The 24,661-nt window shown below is 33.7% G+C and overlaps 2 protein-coding genes and 2 long non-coding RNA genes across 19 annotated transcripts; 1 reads left to right on the forward strand and 3 right to left on the reverse strand.

Annotated features, from left to right (window-relative positions):
* Positions 1–349: 349 nt before the first annotated feature.
* LOC106326957 (cucumisin-like) lies at positions 350–2,846 on the reverse strand. The gene is made up of 9 exons (XM_013764938.1): positions 2,682–2,846; positions 2,493–2,587; positions 2,284–2,375; positions 1,954–2,206; positions 1,383–1,869; positions 1,061–1,293; positions 865–976; positions 570–786; positions 350–465 (listed from the first exon to the last, which is right to left on the reverse strand). The coding sequence occupies exons 1-9, from the start codon at positions 2,844–2,846 to the stop codon at positions 350–352; spliced, it is 1,770 nt and encodes a 589-aa protein (XP_013620392.1).
* A 4,307-nt stretch (positions 2,847–7,153) lies between these two features.
* Positions 7,154–10,389, reverse strand: LOC106326956 (cucumisin-like). Its single transcript, XM_013764937.1, has 9 exons — positions 10,192–10,389; positions 10,000–10,094; positions 9,796–9,887; positions 9,451–9,703; positions 8,887–9,373; positions 8,570–8,799; positions 8,369–8,480; positions 7,795–8,002; positions 7,154–7,704 (listed from the first exon to the last, which is right to left on the reverse strand). The coding sequence occupies exons 1-9, from the start codon at positions 10,288–10,290 to the stop codon at positions 7,154–7,156; spliced, it is 2,127 nt and encodes a 708-aa protein (XP_013620391.1). The 5' UTR covers positions 10,291–10,389.
* Positions 10,390–11,300: 911 nt separating this feature from the next.
* Positions 11,301–12,907, reverse strand: LOC106326959. 6 transcript variants are annotated; one of them, XR_001267361.1, is made up of 4 exons: positions 12,296–12,907; positions 12,063–12,137; positions 11,816–11,962; positions 11,301–11,624 (listed from the first exon to the last, which is right to left on the reverse strand). It is a non-coding gene; the product is annotated as an uncharacterized LOC106326959 (long non-coding RNA). The 6 variants fall into 6 exon arrangements; XR_001267360.1 differs by having other exon boundaries at positions 11,301–12,137; positions 12,296–12,338; positions 12,519–12,907; XR_001267362.1 differs by having other exon boundaries at positions 11,301–12,137; positions 12,296–12,338; positions 12,427–12,907.
* A 2,057-nt stretch (positions 12,908–14,964) lies between these two features.
* On the forward strand, positions 14,965–17,588 carry LOC106326960. Of its 11 annotated transcripts, none has more exons than XR_001267372.1 (11): positions 14,966–15,184; positions 15,281–15,469; positions 15,538–15,585; positions 15,633–15,693; positions 15,791–15,799; positions 15,900–16,029; positions 16,137–16,250; positions 16,483–16,536; positions 16,633–16,750; positions 16,829–17,200; positions 17,287–17,588. It is a non-coding gene; the product is annotated as an uncharacterized LOC106326960 (long non-coding RNA). The 11 variants fall into 11 exon arrangements; XR_001267369.1 differs by having other exon boundaries at positions 15,654–15,693; XR_001267370.1 differs by having other exon boundaries at positions 14,965–15,184; positions 15,791–16,029.
* Positions 17,589–24,661: the final 7,073 nt, after the last annotated feature.

The following is a 24,661-nucleotide window of genomic DNA, read 5'->3' on the forward strand; positions in this document are numbered from 1 at the left end:
TAAAATCATAATCATCAAACAAAATATAATATAAATTAAATTATTCGTATATAATACAATTTTAATTTTGTTGAATTTTAAATAAGCCAGCCACATTTAATTGTTTTGAGCTGGATGTGGATTATGTGGGTGTAAGTTTCACTTTCACTGTCTGCAATCCTTCGAGAATGCATTATCTTATTGATTTTAAACCGTGAATTTCAGCTATATAACTGTGCTTAAGAGTTAAGACATTAGCTTTGACCGAAAGAAAAAAAGAGTTAAGACATTAGCATATATCGGAAGCCAAGAGATCAGACATAGAATCAACGAGATTACTCAAACATAAGGATTATATTGATTTATTATATTAAATATTATCAGACTGAATCAGGAATATCAGAGCAGCTATTGGATCCACATGTCCAGCTCCATAAGCGAACTCGGTTGATGCAACTCCAGTGTCAGAAGCATTCATCGACCATGCTGCAAATATCAATTAAGAGACACCATATAAGAACAGAGCTATAAGCCAGAAGGTTACTTGTGTTACAAGAAACTAAAAGATTTATATGATTTTTGCGTGTTACCGGTTGTCATGATGGCAGATTGGATAACGGCTGGAGACCAGTCAGGATGAAAAGTCTTGATGTATGCAGCCACGCCTGTGACATGTGGACAGGACATTGAAGTTCCAGATAGAACAGAGTACTTCACATGTCTTTGGTCTCTTTCCTTGTCTTCTGAAGGTGAACCCAAAGGTGAAAAAGCAGCGAGAATCTCCACTCCTGGTGCTGTTATATCCGGCTGCATTTAAATCAAACATTTTCGGTCAAAACCATATTTGTAAAGAAAATCGAACAAAGATAAAACAGTATATGTCACCTTTAGAAGGTCAACAGCGATTGTGTTTGGACCGCGAGAAGAGAAGGAAGCAACTTTAGGAGCTTTCTGATTAAAGACTGCCTCAGTTTTTAGAACAGTGCCTTGTGGGGACCTGAGGAAAACAAACATAGATATATATATTAGGACAAAAGAAAAATCTGGAGAATATTTAAGTGCATGAAACAGAGAGATTTACTTTGTGGAGTTAACGTAAGAGACAAGAAAGTCAAAGTCATCTGGTGATAAAGCAGAGAGGGGATGAGGGCTAATGGTGGCAAAGTTTGTGCGGTCATTAATTATGGTTGCAACAGCTACATCTGAACCAAATGAATATCTGCTCACAAATATATTATTTCCCTTGACCTGGCGTATTGCGAAGACAAGGGGATAGTTCTTTCCTTGCAGATCAAAAGCATTCACTGATCTCCCCTAGTTAAGACAAAAAAAACAGATGTCTGAATTGGACAAAGAAGATACAATATGTTGTCATAGGAATGAGAATGTTACTTGATACTTACGGAAAGTGTCTTGCCGTTTTGGATAACAACTTTGGTCAGAAACTCACGGTTTGTTGTGCTGGCTGCAACGGTTAATATCCAAGGCGCAACGCTACTGACTGTGGTTGGACTCGGACCGCTGTTACCAGCTGAGTTCACAGTGAGGATCCCTTTGGCCATAGCGTGGAAAGCCCCGATGGCGGTTGTGTCCTCTTCGTAACTAATGGCCTCCTCTCCTCCTATGGAGATGCTGATGAGGTCAACACCATCTGCTATCGCGTCATCGAATGCAGACAGTATAGCATCATCGGTGCAGTCTGTGCTGTTGCAGACTTTGTAAGCAGCGATCCTAGCAGCTGGAACACCGCCCCTAGCGGTTCCATTGCCGATTCCAAAGAAGCTTGCCCCCGCAACTGCGTTTCCAGCCGCAATGGATGATGTGTGTGAACCGTGGCCGTCCAGGTCCCTAGTGCCTTCACCTGTGTAGTCTCTTGCTCCGATCAACTTGCTGAAAAACATTGGAAACAAACGTCAGCCTCTTCTTTAAAACAATACTAATCTTATAAAAGAGACATTTTGGAGAATTAATTACTTGTTGCAAGTGAAGTTTTTGCCGCCGGAACAAACACCTTTCCATTTTTTCGGAGGAGGACCAAAGCCTTTGTCGGAGAAGCTCTCGGACTCTGGCCAAATCCCAATGTCAAGGACACCAATGATAGTGTCACTCTCTACGGCTGGGTTTCGCTTTGTCTTATTTCCTTCCTTTAACCCCATGAAATCCCAAGACGCTGTCGTTTGGATTTGTAACTTCTTGCTCCGGAACACGGACACAACTCCTTCCATTTCTAAGACAAAAATGATACATTATAAGTTTGTGTGGGTTATAAGATAGAAAAGTGTGTGTCGGTCAAAAATCACACACCGGCCATTCTTTCTCGTTCTGGCTGAGAGAGCCCGGCAGCGAACCCATTGAAACTCCTCTTGTAACTTCTTACCAGACGATCTTCGATCGAACTGTATATATATATAAATATTTGTGTATGATGCATGTATCACTTGTTAGAATCCTCATCATGACGTAAGCTAATTATAACTTATTAATGGGTAAAGAATGAATCTGTTAATTAGCACCTTTCCCCGGTGATCTCTTGAAGGATGCTCACGTGATGAGACATTGGTGCGTATTCTTTCCCAGACGGAAGTGATCCCATGTAGACAATATACACCTTCATGAATTATATTATATCATCATGTATGATGGATTAGATTCAAATAATAGATACTCAAAATACTTGATAATCGTTAATTATGAGACCATACCTGTTTATCTTGAGGATCATCTGTAACTGCTGAGACTGAACTCAAGAACAAGACGAGTACACATGAGAGGAGACAAAATGAGTTTGCTGGTAATTTCTCCATTTTTTCAATAGGATGAAGCAATCTGTAAATTTTTATGGGATGGACTTGCATGATAAGATGCATATATAGTAGAAAAATCCTCTGGTTCTGTTTCTCTTATTGCAATTATATCCATAATTTGGAATGACTTACATTAATCATATCATTGAATATTGACCTGTTTTAGTCAACATTGTATATTTACATAACTAGTTTGCTACTTCTACTTTGAAGTCAAAGTCTTTTTCAACTTCTTGCTCAAAACTAAAATCTACTTAACTTATTTAGGAAGTGATTTCCTTATTTGCTTATTTTTCATCACTACATTCATTCTAATAAAATGACGACTTTTGTAAATATGACATAGCATCAAATTAACTGTGACATGCATAATTAATTTCGTTTATATATATTTATGTTTTACCAATATTTTTAAATATATTAATAACTAATAACTCAGATATCATCATTAAAATAAATTTCCGGTATAAATACATTCATTTTGATAAAAAAAATGGATAATAATTAATAAAGCATAAATCATCATGAAAATAATATGTATATCACATTAGTTATTAGAACATTATTTGTGAAAAGATTTGCTTATATCATCACTACATTCATTTCCTACAAGAAAACATGACATGACTTTTTTAAAACGGTTAATTTTACAACTAACCAATTTTTGAATTAATGTTAAGAATATAGCTATCCTTTTGACATAATTAAATAGATCAAAGTGTTTTTCATTTTATTTTTGGTTTTAGGCTTGTGTATTGCATGAACATGCGAAAGAAGATAAAAAAGGGTAGTGGGTGATCCCTTTCTCCGGAGAGAATGTGAAAGCCCATGTAGCCACATGCCGTGTTTATTTGGGTTAGCAGCGGATTCGAGCTCGGGTTTCTTACAGGAACGATTTGTGCCATCTGACCACTGACGCATATTTCATGTGAAAGAAGATAATTGATGACATTGAAAAAATTTCCACATGTGTCCTGGAAAAAGGATTGATTGTACTATACCAAAACATCCTCTCGCTGAATATAGTATAGTTGACGATTCATTATTTCTATTACTCAGACATTTAAAACTTAGAAAAAAAGAACGGGAGGAGGTTATGAGAGAGGAGGTTACGAGACATGGTTGATGACGGTGATAGAGGAAAAATGATGAGTAGTGGCGATTATCGCGGTGGTGGTGATTGTCACATCGACGGAGGTGGTGATTACGGCAGGGGCGATTATGGATTGTGATGGTGATGATTGTTGTAATAGCGATGAGGGTGATTATGGTGGTGTTGGTGAAGCTGTATTAGATTTGAAATATGTAAAAGAGACAATATTGGAATTGGTGGTAGTTGTGGTGGTAGTGACAATGATGGTGATGGTTACAGAGAAAGTGGCGGACATGGATATGTAGGAACTAATGGCCTTTTATAACATAGATTAGAAATAATATTGAACAAACTAGATGGTATAACAAGTATTAGTAAAATTATTAAATAGAGTGGTATATTCGAAAATGAATTGTTTTCGCTTTCTCTACATCTATGGCTGATTTCATTGATCATATGTATCTTATTAAAATTATACAACAAGAAAAAAAGTATAAACGCTTATGTGAAAATTACTTTTCATCTTATGAAATATGAAAGTATATATAGAAATGAAAAAATTAAATTGTATACTACATTGTAATGAAATTACAAAAATGATTTAGAATACTATACCATGTACATCTCAATTTTAAAAATAGTATAAAAATAAATTTTATAGTTACAACACTTGGATGTTACAGTGGTTGAGGAAAAATGGTGGTGGAAAGATATGGTTACGGATTTGATGGTGCTCATGGTGGTGGAACTACAGTGATGGTGAAAGAGTGATGGAATATCAGAGTTGATGCTGATTACAAAGGAGGCGGTTTGTGGTTATGGAGGAAGAGATGGTGGTTGAAAATATGATGGTTAATTGGATTTTGGCAAAGAAAAATACAAAATACTGAACAAAGATTACATAATTGTGGTGATTGCAGTGGAAGTAGCGACAATAACAGAGGCGGTTGTGATTATGAATGAAGCAGTAGCGGTGGTGATTGGTAATTGATAATTAAAGAAGAAGGTATTTGAGATTTTAGTGACCGGATACTATAGATAATATAGTATATAATATAGTAATAATGATGACTCTTTTTTTAGTTAGATTCTTAAAAATACTTGATTTCTTAGCTATCCAGCCTAATTGCCCTTTTAGAAAAGTGATATGCCATTTAATCTAATGCTGAGATATACAAATTTTATTTAGTAATGATTTAGGTTTTTGCCAAAAAAAATGATAATAACTAATAAGTCCTATAATAATTTTTCCTTGTAAATATTCATTTTTGATGTAATTTTTAAAACATGGTAATGTGATATATATATATATATATATATATATATATATATCACATTAGTGAGAATTAAATTAGATATAATTACAAATATAAAAATCACATCAACTTATATATTGTATTTTTGTATAAATGTTTATATTTTATCAAAATTAATTGTAAATATGCACCAATGCCAAATTAAAGCCGTACTAGTCAAATTGTTTTGTTGATAATTAAATGATTGGAATTTTATTTAAATTTCTTGTTTATTAGTTTAATTAGAAAATATATTTTTTCAATTTTAACATATTTTAACTAAAACAAACAAAAACCAAAATTTATTAGATTTTATATATTTAAATATATGCATACTTAAACTAGAGGATAAAGACGTTTAAAATCAGTAAAAAGGAAACATTTACAATCATTAATCATCAAACAAAATATAATATAATTTAAATTATTCGTATATAATGCAATTTTAATTCTGTTGAATTTTAAATAAGTCAGCCACATTTAATTGTTTTGAGTCAGGAGCGTTGTTCTCAAACGCGGCCGCCGCGGGCGACTTTCCGGCGATTAAACGGTCGGCGGTCTCCGAACGTGGCGATTTGGTTGTATGCGGAGGATTAGGCGGTGTGGTACAGAAAGTTTAGTTTTTTTGTTAATCTGAAGTCGAAAATCGGTTTATATGTGGTAGATCTACAAGTTTATAATGCAAACTACAGTTAAAACCCAAAGGATTTAAAGATTAATCAAAAAAATCTATGGCGGCCGCAAAAAGTTGTTTCAGAAATCGTGAAGCCTTAAAAGAATTCTGAGGAAGACGATGAGTTATTTACATAAATGGCACTCATTTAAAAAAAATCGAAAAAAATCAACATTGAGTCAAATGGGACTCGAACCCAGAGTTGGATAGGAGGCGAACACTCCTATAACCACCAGACCATGAGAAGTTTTTGTGATTTAGATACATAGTATTATAATAACTTAAAAACAAGTCGGCGATTAATCCCCGTATACTCTCCGGTTTTTTCATTAAGCGCTAGGTCCAGCCCGAACGCCCGACTAACGCCTAGCGTAATTCCGAACAAGGGTCAGGAGTAACGTGTTCTAAATAAAAATTCCAATAATCTTTCTGACAGTGATTTCAGTAATTTCTTGGCCCTTTTTTATTCGAAAAGAAATATACCTTATAATTAATATTTTCTCATTTTGTTGGGTCCTAAAATCTTATAAAAATGGGTTTTATGTGGGTGTAAGTTTCACTTTCACCGACAACAAGCCTTCGAGATTGCATTATCTTAGAGCAGTCCATCTTTAAGTTTTAGGGGAGTTCTAAAATAATTTAAAAAAAAAAAATAAAAAAAAAAGAAAGTAAGAGAGAGGCAAAGAAAAAGGGCTTGTGGAGTTCTAAAAACCCAAACCGTAAGGGCATCCACTTCATTTTTTCTTTTAAAATAGAGTAAAAATGAATATGAAGTAAATAATCTTCTAACTCAACTTCATATCTCACTCCATAATGAAATTTACTCCATAAATGGGGTAATCTATTTTTTGTTTGTTCATCATTCCATTAAATGAAGTAGGGTTGAAACAATTTTACTTCATTTTCACTTTTACTCCATTTTGGAGGAAAAAATGAAGTTTTACACCGGAGATGCTGTAAGGACCGGTATCGAACGTAATCTTTCAGCTGTCGAGATGTGAATGGTTTTGCCTTTTACAAATTACTAAAATTTAATTATCTATTAAAAATCTATTAAAATAATAATAATTAACAACTGAGATGGTTGTTTTGGGTTTCTCTACCCGTTGAGGCTGCTCTTATTGATTTTAGACCGTGAATTTCAGCTATCTAACTGTGCTTAAGAGTTAAGACATTAGCTTTGACCAAAAGAAAAAAGAGTTAAGACATTAGCATATATCGGAACTCGGAAGTCAAGAGATCAGACATAGAATCAACGAGATGACTCAAACATAAGGATTATATTGATTTATTATATTAATTAATATTATCAGATTGAATCAGGAATATCAGTATAAACAACAATGGGGCTTCTAACTTTATGGGTCCCATCAGACCATATTAAACTTGCAGAAGAAGGCAGCTTTGGGTCGATATTGCTGCCTGAAACAGTCACGGTGAAAGACTGCTTCTCCTTCACAGATCTCATAGCTAGAACACTAGGAGAGACCTTGAAACTGAGCTTAGTCCCGTGATTTAAGACAATCTGCGATATGTATGTAGAGTTGGGGGTACCGACGTTGGTGACGGTTCTGTTGAAAGTGACGGTGAAGGGGCTATTTGATCTAGCACGTTTAGCCGTCATTGAAGGATAGTTGAGGTTTCTTGGTAAGGTATTTCCAGTGCAATTGACGGCTTCACCGGTAATGAGTCTAAGGGTTTTGGAACTGTATTTCAAGCCGCAGAGAAAGGTGATGTGGTCTGCTTTGTCCAGTTCGTAGACAAGTCCAGGATTTAGAGCGGCTATTGGGTCCACATGGCCCGCTCCATAAGCGAACTCGGTTGATGCAACCCCAGTGTCAGAAGCATTCATTGACCAAGCTGCAAATGTTAATTAAGAGACACTATATAAGAACAGAGATATCGGCAAAAGGTTACTTGTGGTATAAGGTGGATCTCAATTTTGGTTACCGGTTGTCATGATGGCAGATTGAATCATGGATGGAGACCAGTCAGGATGAAAAGTCTTGATGTACGCAGCCACGCCAGCAACGTGTGGACAAGACATTGAAGTTCCAGATAGAACAGAGTACTTCACACGTCTCTGGTCTTCTAAAGATGGTGGACTTAAAGGTGAATATGCAGCAAGAATCTCCACTCCTGGTGCAGTTATATCCGGCTACATTTCAATCAAACATTTTTTGTCAAACTGGTTTTAAAAAGGACATAGTTATTTCATAAGTTTTTGTAGCACAAATAGTTTTTAAACAGGAAAATGACCAAAATAATTCTTTTTGTTTTGTAAATTTTAATATTTATTTTTTTAATTTTTAAAATTTTGAAATTTTATGTTCATAATCTCATCCCTTAACTCTAAACTCTAAGTTTAAATTACCTAACCCTAAAGTATAAATATATTTTTACCTTTTAATAAAAAAATTTTGGTCATTTTTCTCAATCTTTTGTGATAAAAACTTTAAAAGGTTATCTCAAAGAATTTCTCTTTTAAAAATCCAATAAATATTTAAAAAAAAAGATATGTCACCTTTAGAAGGTCAACAGCAAGGGTGTTTGGACCACGAGAAGAGAAGGAAACAACTTTAGGAGCGCTCTGATTAAAGACTGCTTCAGTTTTTAGAACAGTGCCTTGTAGCGACCTGAGGAAAACAAACACATACATATCAGGACAAAGGAGACTCTTAAGAAAATGTAAAACGTACGAAACAGATAAAAGATCGTTTGTTACTTTGTGGACTTATTGTAAGAGAGAAGAAAGTCATAGTCATCTGGTGATAGAGCAGAGAGGGGACGAGGGCTAATGGTGGCGTAGTTGTTGTAGCCTTCAATTATGGTTGCAACAGCTGTTTTTGAACTAAATGAATATTCGCTCACCAATATTTTTCCCTTGGCCTGAGATTCTTGGAAGACAAGAGGATAGTTCTTTCCTTGCAGATCAAAAGCATTCACCGATCTTCCCTGTTAAGACAAAAACAAAAACAAAAAAATTTGTAGGACAAAGAGGATACTATTATGATAGGAATGTTAGTATTACTTGATACTTACCACCAGTGTCTTGCCGTTTTGGATAACAACTTCGGTGAGAAACTCACGGTTGGTTGTGCTGGCTGCAACAGTTAATATCCACGGTGCGACACTCGCAACCGAGTTCGGAGTTGGACCGCTGTTGCCGGCTGCATTCACAGTGATAATCCCTTTCGCCATAGCGTGAAAAGCCCCGATTGCAATGGGGTCCTTTTCGTACGGGATGGCATTGTCATCCCCAAGGGATACGCTAATGACATCGACACCATCTGCTATTGCGTCATCGAATGCAGACAGTACAGCATCTGTTTTACACCCTAAGTCGGTGCAAACATTGTAAGCAGCTATTCTAGCAGCTGGAACGCCGCCTCTCGCTGTTCCGTTACCTATTCCAAAGAAGCTTGCGCCCGTAACTGCGTTTCCAGCAGCTGTAGACGCTGTGTGTGAACCGTGGCCGTCGAGGTCCCTGGTGCCTTCGCCTGTGTAGTCTCTTGCTCCGATCAACTTGCTGAAACATTGAAAACAAAGTCATCCTCTTCTTAAAAACAATAGTAATCTTATAAGAGAGACATTAAAGAGAATTACTTGTTGCAAGTGAAGTTTTTGCCGCCTGAACAAACACCTTTCCATTTCTTCGGAGGCGGACCAAATCCTTTGCCCGAGAAGCTCTCAGATTCTGGCCAAACACCAGTGTCGATGACTCCGACAATAGTATCACTCTCTACCGCCAAGTTTCGCTTTGTATTCTTTCCTTCCTTTAACCCCATGAAGTCCCAAGACGCAGTCGTTTGGAGTTGTAACTTCTTGTTCGGGAACACAGACACAACTCCCTCCATTTCTATCAAAACATAAAATGGCTTTAATTAACTACCTAAGTGAATCCTTATAAACCATTTCAGCATAAGTGTGTCTCGATTGAAGATCACTCACCGGCTAGTTGTTCTCGTTCTGACTCGGTGAGTCGGGCAGCGAACCCGTTAAAACTCCTCTTATAACTTCGCACCAAACGACCTTCCATCGAACTTAGAGTATATATATATATATATATGTGTGTATTACTTGTTAGAATCCTCTTAATTAATGTGGGTTAGTTACAATTAATTTACGAATAGAGATGATTTAATTTAATCGCACCTTTCTCCAGTGACTTCTTGAAGAATACTTAAGTGATTCGACATTGGTGTGTAATCCGGTCGAGACGGAAGTGAACCCATGTAAACAACGTACACCTTCATCGAATATTATCATCATTATCTTCGACATGTATAATAAAACGTGATTGGTAGAAATAAAATTTATTATTAACTGTTATAAAAACTAATATACCTGTTTATCTTGACGATTATCTGTGGCTGCTGAGACTAAACCGAGTAAGAAGACAACGATACATGAGAGAAGACAAAAGGAAGATGCTCGTTTCGCCATCTTTTTCTTATGCAATGAATTATATGTTACTCTAGTTTTTCAATTTCAATGGAGATTACATAAAATGATGTATGAGTAGTAGTAGAATTTATACTTTAACCGTGCAAAGAAACAAATCCTAATAAAACTCCATTTATTCGGTCTCCTTACTTGCTAATTATAATGAACGTATTACCATATATTTTATGATATCTTTCCCAAATGGCATCATTGTATGTTGACCAAAATGATCCTCGATCGTTAATTTAAGGAAACATATCTATTATTATATTTTGTTACATCTAGTTTGATGTTATTTTACAATAACTAGGTTCTTTATTTGGATTTTATAAATTTTATTCAATCATATTTTACATGTAATTTTAATAGTTCTACATAATTTAAAACTAATAAACTGGGAAATGTCTAAAGGGTAAGATAATAGAGCATAAAAGGCAGAATGTGTTTTTCTATATATATATTGTTATATCTGGTTGAATGGTTGGTCTTATGTATTTTCTAGTGTTTTCATATTTGATCTAAGTGGTCTAATTTGACTAATGTTGCTCTTCTGAACCTACTAATAACATATATGGTAGGGTTGAAGTAATTGGTTTTAAAACAAAATAAATTTTTTATATTGTTTATAAAATTAGTAACCATAAAAAGTATATGAATTTTATTTTATATTCACTTTTATATATGTTTGGCTTATGTTATCAATATGATTTTACTTTGCGATTTTGGATTCTATAATGGTCTAAAATTTGCAACTTTGTCATCGTATTATGAGAGATGTATGAAAGTTGACAAGCGAAAAAGTTTTAGATTAAACCACTGTCTCAAAGCAGCTGATAACTTACGATATCTGTTTTCTTTGTGTGAGTTTTAAAAGCAGCTGATAACTTACGATAGTCACAAATATAAACAAAAATAGAAATGTAGGAATAATACAAATTGCTTGCACTAAAACTACAGTTATACATTTATAATACAACTATTTTAAGGAACTGACCAGGAGTATACAATCCCAAAAAAATTCTTAAGTTGATTCACTGAACAAATGGTTTTGTTATACATAGCAATGATTTTTTTTTTTTTACTTTTCTTTTCTGCTCATTTGTTTCCCCTCTACCACTTAAGTTATCTCTTTTATAAAAATTCCCCTTATGCACATTCTAGCATGAAATATACATCCCTCTTAAGAAACGTCGTGTATTGACCCGCAAAACATAAGTTGTTATATTGTAAGATGCAATAATCCTCTTGCTTCACACCTAAGCTAAGTCTCGATCTCAGCCATATTAGTTACTGCAGTTTAGTAAGACCTCTGCATGCCAGTTTCCTGTAAAACTCTGCAAAACGATCCTTAGCATCACTTATATAAGAAAAAACCGATCACCTTCTTAATAGCTTGATCACTCAGCTCCTAATGTTGCGAGCGATTCAGCACTTAAAGCGCTTCCAACGACTGCTCTATTTCTGAAAATCTTAAATGCCTCTCTCAAGGACTTGTGAAAGATGGTTTGGTTTTCGAGACACTTACATAGACCAAGTACTTATCATGTGCCTCCAATTACTTTTCTGATTGCGGGCTGATTAGTAGCCGTGTCTTCACCAGCTTCGTCTCTGGCATGATGGTTGAATATGTTTGCAAGCCTTGGTAATTTCAAGGAACTCTGAATAACTTGAACTAACACCAACGAGGGTTTAGCAATGCATACCCGATAGGCAGTATATGGATGCAGATTAGTTAATATATGTCGGAGATAACAGAAAGAAGAAGCAGAAACCTGAACAACTTGGTGGTTTGGCTAACTGTGGCAGTGTCTTGAAGCTTGAACTCGAGCCAGTCATGGCGTCTGGAGCTGAAATCACGCAGAAGAAATACGAAAAAGAACTATTGTAAGGTATAACAGAGATCAGCGCAAAAATATAACAATACATCAAAACTCTGATCATAGTGTTAGTGTGGTTGTAGCGAATACGCTTCCCAGATTTTAAAGATGCGTACTGAAAAGCTCACATGTTTCCAGTCATGTCTAGTCTTTATCTTGACCACGATGAACCTGGGGAAGATCACAAAGCACAAACAAAAGTCAGGAAATTATAATAAGCTCGAGTCATGTATTAAATTAACTGGGACGAAACAGATACCATTACAAAGAGCATGCATTCTCTATATCCTCATCATCTACAACAATTACCAACTATAGTAAAAGTAAGACAAAACTTTCACTAAAACTTACCAACGATTGAAATCTTGAGGCTTTAAATCTAGGAATAGAAGTTAAAAACAAATAATGAAGCATATAAAATCCAAGGAAACTTATGGGTGCGTCATATTCCTCTCAAATTTGGTGATGCCGAGATCTTTCTGAAGCTCCGGGAAAGAAATAAGAAAAATACTTGAGAGGAAGCCATTGTTGCTTAAGATTTGACATGGTTTAGGATGACTACATCGGCATATATATATAAGGTTTGAGAGGGGAAGTTGAAGTGATTCGTGAAAAATCTGTCTTTGATGTGAGGAATGTAGTTATAGCTAAAGTTACAACTGAAATGAGAATCTGAAAAGTGACGAAGATGGGGAAAGAATGGGAAAAGGCGAGAGGTTGAGAGCTTGGTTTTGGCAACGAAAATTGAAGAAATGAAGATATTTTAGGATCGTCTAGACAGCTGGCTATTTTTTATTGGTTCGAACATTTAATCAGATGTAGCCAAGCCAAAAAACCTTTGCAAATGGACTGATTATCTTGATGGGTTTGAACTATTCGAGGCCCATCAGCTAAAAACCAGACATGGCAAAACGATTGGTCTGCAATACTTCATCCTATGTGGCACCCCTTAGAAGCTTCAAAAATAACTCCTTTTATATAGTAGAGATAACTACAACTGAATCGTGGAATCACTGTAGCCTACTGGTTAAGGTTTAAAGGGCTTCTGCACTCAGGTCTGGAGTACAAATCCCAGACTATGCAATTTCTTACAGATTACAGGAAATCCAAGTTTAAAATCCCGGAGAGAGTGATTTATTAATGCAGATTACAGAAAAAATGCGTACAAGAGATCTTCATAGGACAGCTCGGATGATGTCGTTAGACGTAGATTCTCATAAGACAGGCAGTATTGTCGGTTGTTGAATCATCTATGTAAACTTTCTCATAATTGTAATATCATAATAAATCATCGTTTAAAAAAAACTACAACTGAATAGACGTATCCACCAATTCGAATAACCAAACAGTAGGTACTTAATCAACATATAGCATAGTAGAAGGAGAACTCATAGTACAACGTACAAGCTGGTCCGTATTGTATTATGTGCTTTTGATATATGCTTGATTGAGAAGTTAGGGAAGAATTCCTTACATCGTTGAAATTCGTCCATATGGGTAGTAAAAACTGACAATTCTTATGGTGTCGATAATCTGTTGTAAAAAAATCACATGTGATATCTTTAGGGTCTTCATATATGCAAAAGTTTCACATTATGCATGTAAATGTGATTAGCGTCGTCGGATATTCATGCCCCCATCATATGATTGTCTTAACATGTGGTTCAAAACCACCCTTGACCTTGACCTGTAAAAGCTACTTGTTCTCTCCAAGCTCCTTCAACATAGCACCTTCTTGTGTCTTCTAAATCTGTCTCATAGAACTATGAAAGACCTCCTCTACTCCTTTTGACATTGTAAGTTGTGATTCAACCCATAAAGCTCCTTTTTATTTTTGCAATGCGCAAAATTTCCAGCGAAACCATTTTTGCTTTTGCAAATCTTATCATTCCTATTCTTCCAATCACATAATCCAAGGAAAGTAATTAAAATCATATTCACTTGGTGCTCTTCAAAATATATAATCCATGTTGGTATAGACCGATGATGTTGGAAAATTATGGGGCTGGAAGGTACTTGCGACAAAACTCATGTCTGTAGCGCTGGTGAGCACTCAAAAATAACAGATTCAATTACCTCTACTCCACATATATTGCACTTTGTGTTACATTGTATACCTCAGGTTTGCAAACTCTTAGTAACTAGTAAGATACCCGATATAATCTACTAAACAAAGTGTCTTAATTTTGGCATGGCAGACATTTTAGCTTCCATTTGTAACCTAAAAGAGATTTAGTCTGGTTCATAAAACACCAATCCAGTATTATTATCTGGAAAAATTTTCCTCTTATATCCCAATTTAACTGAGTATTTACCTGACACTGTAAAATGCCACCCATAGAAGTTTGGTCTAGAGATGCGGCTTATCGCCAAATCCTTGATGATTTTTCATCATCCGGGTGTATATATGTGTTAAGCAAATCCATATTCCAAGAGAGATCCCACTGATTAATAAGCCGTTTCACCTTTAGTGAATGATTTAAGAATTGAGATTGATTTTTCTGTATTGCTGGCCTTAACGAGATGCATGTATCCATGGATCATTCAAACTGAAATGGACTTCTCTGTACATCTAGTTTGATGTTTGAGCTCATTTTTTTGTAGAATTTTCCTGAATAATCTATGACTATAAAGTTGAAGTATCTGTCTTTTTAGGCTGTTCACGTCATTCTGGAGAGGAAGGGAAATCGTGACACGTCAGCGTTTCTTAAGTCGTTGTCTCTGGGTTCCATTGTTTTGTTGGGCCTTACAGCATGCAGCCCATCACGTGTTTTAGAACATAATGGTGACTAAACGCCCCGTTTAGGATTAGGTTTACGCGGAGTGCTTCTCGCGTCTCCAGATCGAAAGGCGACACCTCTTGCGCAGCTGACCTTCCGTCTCCTTCGTCGCAAGCACTCAAAAACCGATCAATCAATCATCTTTAATCCCCCCCCCCTTCCATTAATCTATCACCCACGATCTGGATTCAATGCGATATTGTTGATGTGCAAGGCGTTTGAGTCGACTATAAAAAGGTATGCATGGTTCTCTCGGAGACTACATCTCATTCGTTCTTAACTCATCAGAAAATACAGTGCTTTCGGTAACGTGACTTATATGTTATACTGCAGATTTCACGACATCATCTTTATGCTACCCGAGAACTTGGACTGAGATAGAAAATATTGAGCTTTGATATGCTTTAAGTTTTAGATCTTTCAGCCTCATGTCATGTTCATATGTCTGATTTTTTGAAAAATTTGACTGAGTGGAATATGCATTCTTCCGCAAAGGATCGTGAATATGACTCAAAGAGACAGGTATGTTATTGATTGAAACAACCATGGTTTCGTTTCTTTCTCTGAATGTGTCTTCTCTTTTGAATTAGTCCATGGACGAGAGCAAGCTCAAGAGATGCTCCACTTCATCCACCCATGTAATTTTCTTCTTCTTTTTAATCACTTTTATTTTATCTATTTATAGTTTTTGTTTTGTTTTTCTTAGGCTGAAGCAGCTGATTAGGCGACAGATCCTTTGCAAAAGGGTAAGAAAATAATTGAGTTACACACTTTCTGAGATGCTTTTGTGGTCCATATTATTTTAATCTAATTGAGCATGCGGCTCTGTAACATGTAATACAGAGAACGTAGGTACAGAGCTTTTGGAGACTTTGGTTTAGTATGGTTAAGATGGACCTTGGAGATGAATATATTTTCTCGGTCCTAACTCCTTTTGGATTCTTTCCTTTAGTACTTCAACAGCAGCTCTGTCAATGGCATCTTTATATGGAGAAAAATCGCCTCTGTTGACTTAGATTAGGGTCCTTCACCAATCTACAAGCAGTTCCTTACGCCAGGCGGTGTATTCACAACTATAAAAGGTCAGTCTTCATCCCTTGAAAATCATTCTCTTCATTCGTAAAACACCAAAGAAAACTTATTTAAAGTATAATGGCTAATTCATCAATCCTTCTTGCTGATTTGAAAGACGGGCGATGTTCCTCCACCGTTGAGGTGCGACTGCTCAGATTCTTGGCAGCAAGGAACGTCAAACTCGGTGGTGAGCTGATGGCATCGATATGCTTCTATTCATGATTCTAAGGTTATTATGTTCTTAAAACTCATGATTATCAGACCTTTGCATTCATATATTCATTGAATCACTTTTAAATGCGAAATTTAGAATCCGTCGGTTGATTATGATTTCTTCTTCACCTCATGATTATAAGACTTTTGTATTCATATCTTCATTGAACCTCTTTTGAATAATAAATTTAGAACCCGTTAGTTGATTATGAATTCTTCTTCACGTCTGTTTCACAATGCCACATCAGAGACACATAGCTGTTTCGACAAGGAGACTTATGCAGGGGAAAGTTACTTTACAAGTAAGTATCTTGGTGATTATTAAATGATTAATTATATGAGTACGTTATATTACTTATCCTGCACTCAATCTGCCTGGATATTGTTCATCCATGTAGGCTGGTCTCCAAAGACACTGGGAATACATCAGCAGCTTCACTTTTTAGAGGCTACGTAAAGGTTGAACGTTTGACCATTGCTGATCACAACGAGTTTATCATCACTACTCCATCTCAGGTTGTACAACTAGCTTTAGAATTTGTTAGTCCTGCATTTTTGAACTTTGTATGTGATTCTAATATTCAAAGAATGTAGGAGATTGATTTCGTTTGCCTGCACCTGGAAGGTCAACGGCATCGAGATGGACAAAGGGTGGTGTTAAGTTTCTTGCTCCAAGTGTACCAAGAAACTTCAGTGGACTGTCTCATCCTTTACCTGCGTGCACTGCAACAATACTAATGTTGTTGGTGTCCTCCGGTATGTATCATTCAGTAACATTTTTTTATCAATCATTTGCACCAAAAGTCCACACACGCAGATATACCCCTGATTTTAAATGCATGTTTACTGACTGATATCGTGTGGAGATGACCATTGCTAATGATACTTCTGAAGGTCTATTTGATGGTTTTGATTGGGAAATGACAAACTTACATAACATCAGTGCCTGTGAAGCTGGTTCTGTTGGTACGTCAATTTCAGCGCATATCATTATCCACCAGTTTGCTCTGAATATGTTCTAATATACTTCCAACCAATCATTGATCACTTAGGTTGGAGAGTTTGTGAACCCATAGGAAACTCAGGTCCCCCTCCCCATTTTTTGCAGACATGCAGCAAGCACCGACTACTGGAGCAGCTCCAAGTGGTGCCGACAATAAGAAGCCTCCAGCTGGAGCAGCTTCCAAGATGGCCAAGAAAGCATGGATGGCATAGGTTAAGATAATAAGAGCTCTGGATGCAGTATTTCCTCTTTAAATAACACATCAGTGTTTCTTTACAATTTTAGTTTTGTTTTCCCCCTCTGGAGCTACGTTTGGTTCGGACAATCTTTATAAAATTTTAGTTCTTTTTTAAAACAAAATCTGTCTAAGTTTAAATTAGTCGATATATTACTCATGTCATTTAACTACTCAGGATTAGTTTTTTTGTTTGTTTTTGTCTAGGATCCATTACTTAGGATTAGTTTAAGTACGCGACATTCAAATTCTACTTCAAATAAAAAGGGGTTTTAAGGGTCAACTATCAGAGTTGTCTTGAACAAGATTAACATGAAAGATCTGTGAATTGAAACAAGAAATCAAACCCAAATACCACTCCTTACGAGTCCACAACAAAATAAACTCCAAGTGACCCCCAAATATGAGCTAAACATCTTTAAAAACAACTAACATCAAGACAATTCTAATCCACCAAGGCCGTCCTAGACTATAGTAAGACCCTGTTAAAAAAAAATATATTGACTATATATTTAACAATGTAATGAAATAATTTTAAGAATTAATAGTTTTATCTATAAATATTTGAGGTTTCTCTTCGAATTATAAACTATAAATTTAATAATACATGAAATTTTAAACCAAAATTTATGTATTGGTTTTGAAAAAATTTCTTAATATTTTAATTTTATTTTTAGACTTGGACCTCGCTCAAGTGTTCCACTAACACACGTTATTAAACGACCATGCATACCACCTATATTTTTTCTTTCAATCAAACAATCCACCCAAACATAATTACATACAAAAAGACATTAACATACAATATCACCCCCATTAGTAGTCATAACACACGAACAAAAAAATCAAACAACAATTCCCATAGATCAATGAAAATTAAAAACATTGAATCTAATATATTTTCCTCTTTTAAAACTTTTATGTCACGAATTCCAAAAAAGAATCTTAAACATAAATCTAATAGCGATATGAAAAAATATATATATATATATAATTTAACTTACTGAATTAAAGACATAATATAAAACAATTTAACAAAAAAACATCAATGAAATATTCTAAAAGTTTTACAGCCCAAAAATAAAAATAAAACATAGCTCTACTAAAATAATCTACACATTCGTTTTAAAAAAAAACAATAACAAAAATAATGATTTATACATAATATATACCCAAAAATTTCAAAACAAAAAAATAAATATAAAAAGAATATTTTATATAGAATATTATAATTTTATATATCACAAATAAATTATATCCCGCCCTAGTTAAGAAATATATGTATATACAGATATATTTAAATAATTTATTCATTAAAATGTTTGATAAATGGTTTATTATCTGATAATGATTTGTTACTTGGTACATATTTTGTTAACTGATACATAGTTTAATACCAAAGAATTGATAAATGATCTGTCAACTTGTACATTATTTAATACTAGGAAACAACCCCACACGTTAACGCGCGGGAAGAGAAGACGTTTATTTGTTTTTGTATTTTAATGTTTTAGCTTAAGTAATTTGGATAGTTGGTCAATCATTCCCCCAAAAATGTAAACTATTAAATTCATAAGGATTTTAAAAAATGGTCTAATATACTTATATAAAAAAAAAGAGTAATAAATTATAAATGTGTATGTAAATGAGCAAATATTATGTTATGTGTTAAAAAATTAATAGCTCCTAAGGTAGCATTGCAATATTAAGTAATGTAGCCATCTTCAATTATTTTCTTCTTTTTTATTTGTGGCCGTTTTATTTCTTGGGCTGCTACTTTCATTGGATTTAGATTGTTATCTTTGCTTTCTTCTAAATTTTTTTGTCGTCTTTGATGTTCTCTTTTTATTGATTTATGTTCTTTAGAATCATTTTTTTCTTCTTTCCTTCTAGCTTCTTCTACAGTTTTATTTATTATTGTAGGCTGTAAATTAAAATGTTAGTTTTAAACTTTTTTATTAATACCATAAATTGATTAAGACAACTTTTATTTAAACCCTTAATCTAATTCTTATAAATTGTACCTCTTCAATATTAATTGGTGTTCCTGTGATTCATGTAACTCTTAATCCAGCCGAACTTGAATTATAATTAAAAGATGTGACTTTAAAATTGAATTTGAAAATCTTCCGAATACGTTTTTCAGATAAATCATAAAAAGGAAATAATTGCGTTATCACTTGAATATCATTGTATGATTATTCCTGCATATAGAAAAATTTAAATATCACTTTATTTATTTATACATTGTAGTTTAATAATAATTACAAGTATTACACTTACGTGAAATTTTATCAAGTTTGTTGCTGATTCACCCATAATTCTGGTCATGTCCTTGTTGAATGTGGTTAATAATACTGTATATGAGTTATCTTCGACAATAATTTCAAGTTTATATCTGTTTCAAAATATTTGGTATTAATAATCTGTTACTTATTTGAGTTAAATAAATTTATTTTTCTTAGATACCGTAAAATTTCAACAATATCCGGTTTTGTGTATTTTTTTCAAATCAGTTTCCCATATATTATTTGAAGTATTTTAGCACAATGATTACAAGATATGTAATTCAATCCATTTCTTGGACTACTTTCAATAATTTTCTCTTCGATGGTAAACTCTTTGTCCTGATAATATATGTTGCACCAAATATTTTAATTTTTTATATAATTATGAATTTTTGACTTTTAAAAGTCAAATGTTAGTAATAAAAAAATTAATAATTTACCTACCTCAAACAAATCTTTGGCAATAAAATCTATTATTTCTGTTATTTTGACAATGCTATCATTTGTTTTCCTAAAATTGCATTCGCCCTTCTCTTGTATTGAAGGTGTTCTGTATTGACCACAAATTTCTATATTTTATGAATTATATATATATATATATCGATATATACATATGTAATTTTAATTACTTTTTTTTTAATGATTGAATTGGATTTAAAGGATCATCTTGATATATTTTGGAAGATGGCGTTGTTTTAAGTAAAGATATCCTAATATTCATGTTTACAGTAATTTTGTTTTATTGTTTTTTTTTTTGTCATCAATTTTGTTTTATTGTTAAAACTTAGTTATTTATTAATCTGAATTTTGATTTTTTTTCTTACAATACCTGAATATGTTTTGGGATTAACGCTTATTATTATCAGAGTTACACCATATGCTTCTTTATTTTTCATCTTATTTTGGTACATATCTACCATATTGTCCCATTAATTCGCACTTTGCCTCCCTTGTTATTCAGTTATGGGAGAATAAACATAATGTAAAAGATGTTTAATTAATTCGAAAATTATTAATAAAAGAAGGCCATTTTGAATATGATACATTATACAATATTTAAATTTTTATAAAGTGATTTTTTTATTACTCATTGTTGAAATGTTTAACTAACCCTTCTAATTGTAGGTTTAGGTTTATTCTTCTTCGTCCAACATTAGTAACATATGTATTTATCTTTTCTTCAATAACGCCAATAATATCTGCAATTAACATTTTTTTCTATCAATATGCAGTTTATACATTAAAAGTTTTGTGTGTCTGGATTTCTAATTACCATCATAAGATAAATTTTTGTCATCAATTTTCATAAGTTGATCATAATCACGAAACCTAACTTTCTCCTTGTTTTTTAGTACGCTCTCTTCTGATGCTGGAGTTATAGTGGAATTTTCATTCAGCCCTGAAATTTTATAACGTTCACCAGCCTTTCATACTTCAAAATCATTGAAGATATATATATATATATTTCCCTCTAAAATCTCCGTAGAAAATTGATGAATGTGACGAGTATAAATTGACCCCATAGTAGTTGATTCCTATGTTAGAAATTATTTTTAGTTTTTAAATATATTAAATGTATTACAGTAAAAAATATTGGTAATTAAGACTTATAATTTAATTACCACTTTTACGATTTCTTACTTTCCATAGTTGAATTATTCTTCCGATAATTTTTTTATTGCCACGTTTCATGTTGATGTTTTCAAAAAAACTTGTATGAAGGGAGGTTTTATTCTATCCATATCTAAATTTTTCTTGTGAGTAAATTAGTGGTCTTCCTTTTTATTTATAGAGGCAAAAATTCATGAACCATTGTATCTGTTAGTTATGGAAAGTTGTGTTGTTTTTTTCAGCCGTGACTTTTCATTTTTGGAATATATTTATTGTTATAGTTTTGTGGAAATTGTTGTGAATATTTCTTGGCAAAAGTAGTTTTAAGTAAAAAAGACATGCTTTTGGCCTTAAGATTGTGAATTTTTGTTATTTTAAATTCAATGGTTTGACAAAATTTGAAAAAGTTTAAAATTGTGCCTCATCATTCTAAATAGGTGTCATTACATCTGAACATTAATATAGTTTATCTTGAGATGTTTTATCACAAATAATAATAATAAATAATTATTTACAGATGTTAAAAGTGGTAAATTGGTAATAATTTTAAATAGGTGTCTTGCACGTTTTGTTGAACAAGTTATAATAATTTAAAATAAGCCACTGAGATATGTAACTTCGTAGATTTATGCAATTCATGTATGCAAATATACAAAAAAATGATGGAGACGAATAGACACGAAGTTTTAAAAACACCATTTCAGTTTTTGTTTGGTTTATTATAATATATATAATCTAATTGTGTGACCTTTTCACCTTAACCTAACCGTGTGACCTTATTTTTATTTATATACATTTAATCAAATCACCAGACACCATTATTCAATCATCAAAGGGCGTAAGTTCCAACTGTTATCTTAATGAGTTTATTCCTATCCCCTTCTCTCCCTTCATCTAACGCCGTGACCAAAGAAACCAGCACAGAGCCATGACAAAGACATTGATGGATCCGATAGATGGAGAAGTGGAATAACGCCACCAGGGCCGCAATATTTCTCACCGAGCAAAACGTAACTTAATTAACAGTTGTGAGTTGCAATTGTTTGTGATCAACACTAACTCCTTCACATTATTCAACTTCAGCTTTCATGCCATTAAGGGAAGCACCATCATTGTTGTCATCAGTCACCACAACCAAGGGAAGCGGCCGAATAAAGACTCCAAAATGGACCGAAAGATTGAGAAGCCGTGACGTAGTCAATATGCCGGGAGGGCTCGTGCTTTCTGGTATGTCGTCCATAGGAGAGATCTGTGTCTGTTATTCCATGATAAAACAGATGGTGAAGATCTTACGCTGTCGAAACCGTTGAATCTTAGAGAAGGAGGGAAAACAGCGGCTGAGCTACGGTGATGATTAAGGCGGGAGTTAGAAGGAGGATAAAGAGTGGTTCAGTGGTTTGAGTGTTATAGCGTGTGACAACAACCAGAGGCGCCATATTTTTCACCGGGTAAAGGGTTCTAGAAATCCCTTCTTCACACTTTCTCTACTTCTCAAATACATCAAAAACCAGTGAAAAGTCCCACCCTATTGGTTAAAATACAAAACAGAAGAATGGAAAGGAAGGATATGTTCTGACTATTAGGGTTTGGGTGTTAAAATTGTTAGAAATTGATTAAAATGCAAAACAGAACAATGGAAAGGGAGGCTACGTTTTGACTATTAGGGTTTGGGTGTTAACTTTGTTAGAAAGCAAGCGTTTCAAACTATTGCTTCTAGAATAGTTTATGCAACTTTATGCTAACGTTTTTAAATAGAATTTAGAATACCACAATCATACCTTATTGGAGACTAAAAATATAGAATTGAGTTAGACAATGAATGCTTAAGAACCAAGTAAATTTTCTTTAAAATTTGTTGCTGTAAAAAGTTCAATATATAACATTCTGAAAAGGTACATCCTTGGCTTTTTTAAAACGTAGGTGTTGTTTGAGAAGGAATCTTTTGAGAGAAGAGTTTCAACAAAACATAAGTTATTTAAACAAAAGAAAAATTTAGGACCATTAGATGAAAAAACAAATAATTATGACCGTGAGATTGTAACTCTTCAATTTTTTTTTCGAAAAGTACAGGAATTATGAAAGTATGTCTCTTACTATTAAAGAGATGTATCATTTCAAATAAATAACTGTTTAAAATAGGAGTATTTTAATGATGAAAAAGTATGATTGTGGCTCTTAAAAAGTTGTGTTGTTTAAAATATAGACGGTTAAAAGAAGAGTACCCAAAAAACATTGATGACATCATCATTCATATCAAGAGTATTTTATGTCCATTAGATCATAAAATAAAGTGAATTCTAACCATTGGATCAGATTTTTTTTTCCTATAAAAAAATGACGTCATAGGAGAACAAAAACAAGTTTGATATTATATATAAATTTGGTATGTTAGCAGAGAAATGGGTTGATACATGATTTGTGAGTTAATATGTTATATGATACACGAATTGTTATATGATATATGTTTCGTTAACTGATTCATAGTTTGATACCAAAAAATGAGAAGAGAAAAAGATTCAAAAATTGAGAAATGATGGCCAAGATGAGATAAAGAAGAGAAGAGATCAACGGAGGTTTGGGATTGAAAAACAGAATCGATGGCGGTTGAAAATTTAGAATGGAGACTCATGAGTGCAAAGGAGATGAGAGTAATATGTTTCTATGGAGAATTCGTTTTCTCCATCAAATTAGGTGAACTTAAATATTTGATTATGAAGAAGAAAATGAAGTGAAAGAGGATAACATAAAGTGTGAAAGAAAAAAAAAACGAAGAAAAAGATTGTAAGGACAAAAAGAATGTGAGAAAAAGAAAAAAAATGTAGAGAAAAAAAGAGTGAAATAAGGATAATTTCGGAAATTCAAGTTAAAGATCTATAGTAATTTACTTATACATCAAATCATGTGCATTTACTTAATATTGTTTCTATGTAGGGGTATAAGCTAAATTACTCTTCTTAGCAAAGAGCAAAGAGCAAAGATCCAAGAGCTACTGCCCATTGCTTTGTCCGTAATGAATTTAATAAGTTGAATCCCGTCAGTTTTTTTTTTTTAAATCTTTTAATCTCTCTTCATGCTACTTCACTGCATATCAATCTAAATTTAAAAGGCCATATAGTCGTCTCTTTTTTAACACATAAAAGGCCATACAGTCCATCTAAGGGAATTTCCACTCCCAAAACCTAAAGGGATATAACATAATTTTGAAATATTAACCACTTCAGTGATCAGGTTAATAAAGCTAAGAACAACAGCTAAAATATTATCTCATTTAGCACATATACGATCCCGAG

This window comes from Brassica oleracea, chromosome C2, assembly GCF_000695525.1.
Source record: "Brassica oleracea var. oleracea cultivar TO1000 chromosome C2, BOL, whole genome shotgun sequence".
In the NCBI taxonomy this organism is placed as follows: Eukaryota; Viridiplantae; Streptophyta; class Magnoliopsida; order Brassicales; family Brassicaceae; genus Brassica; species Brassica oleracea.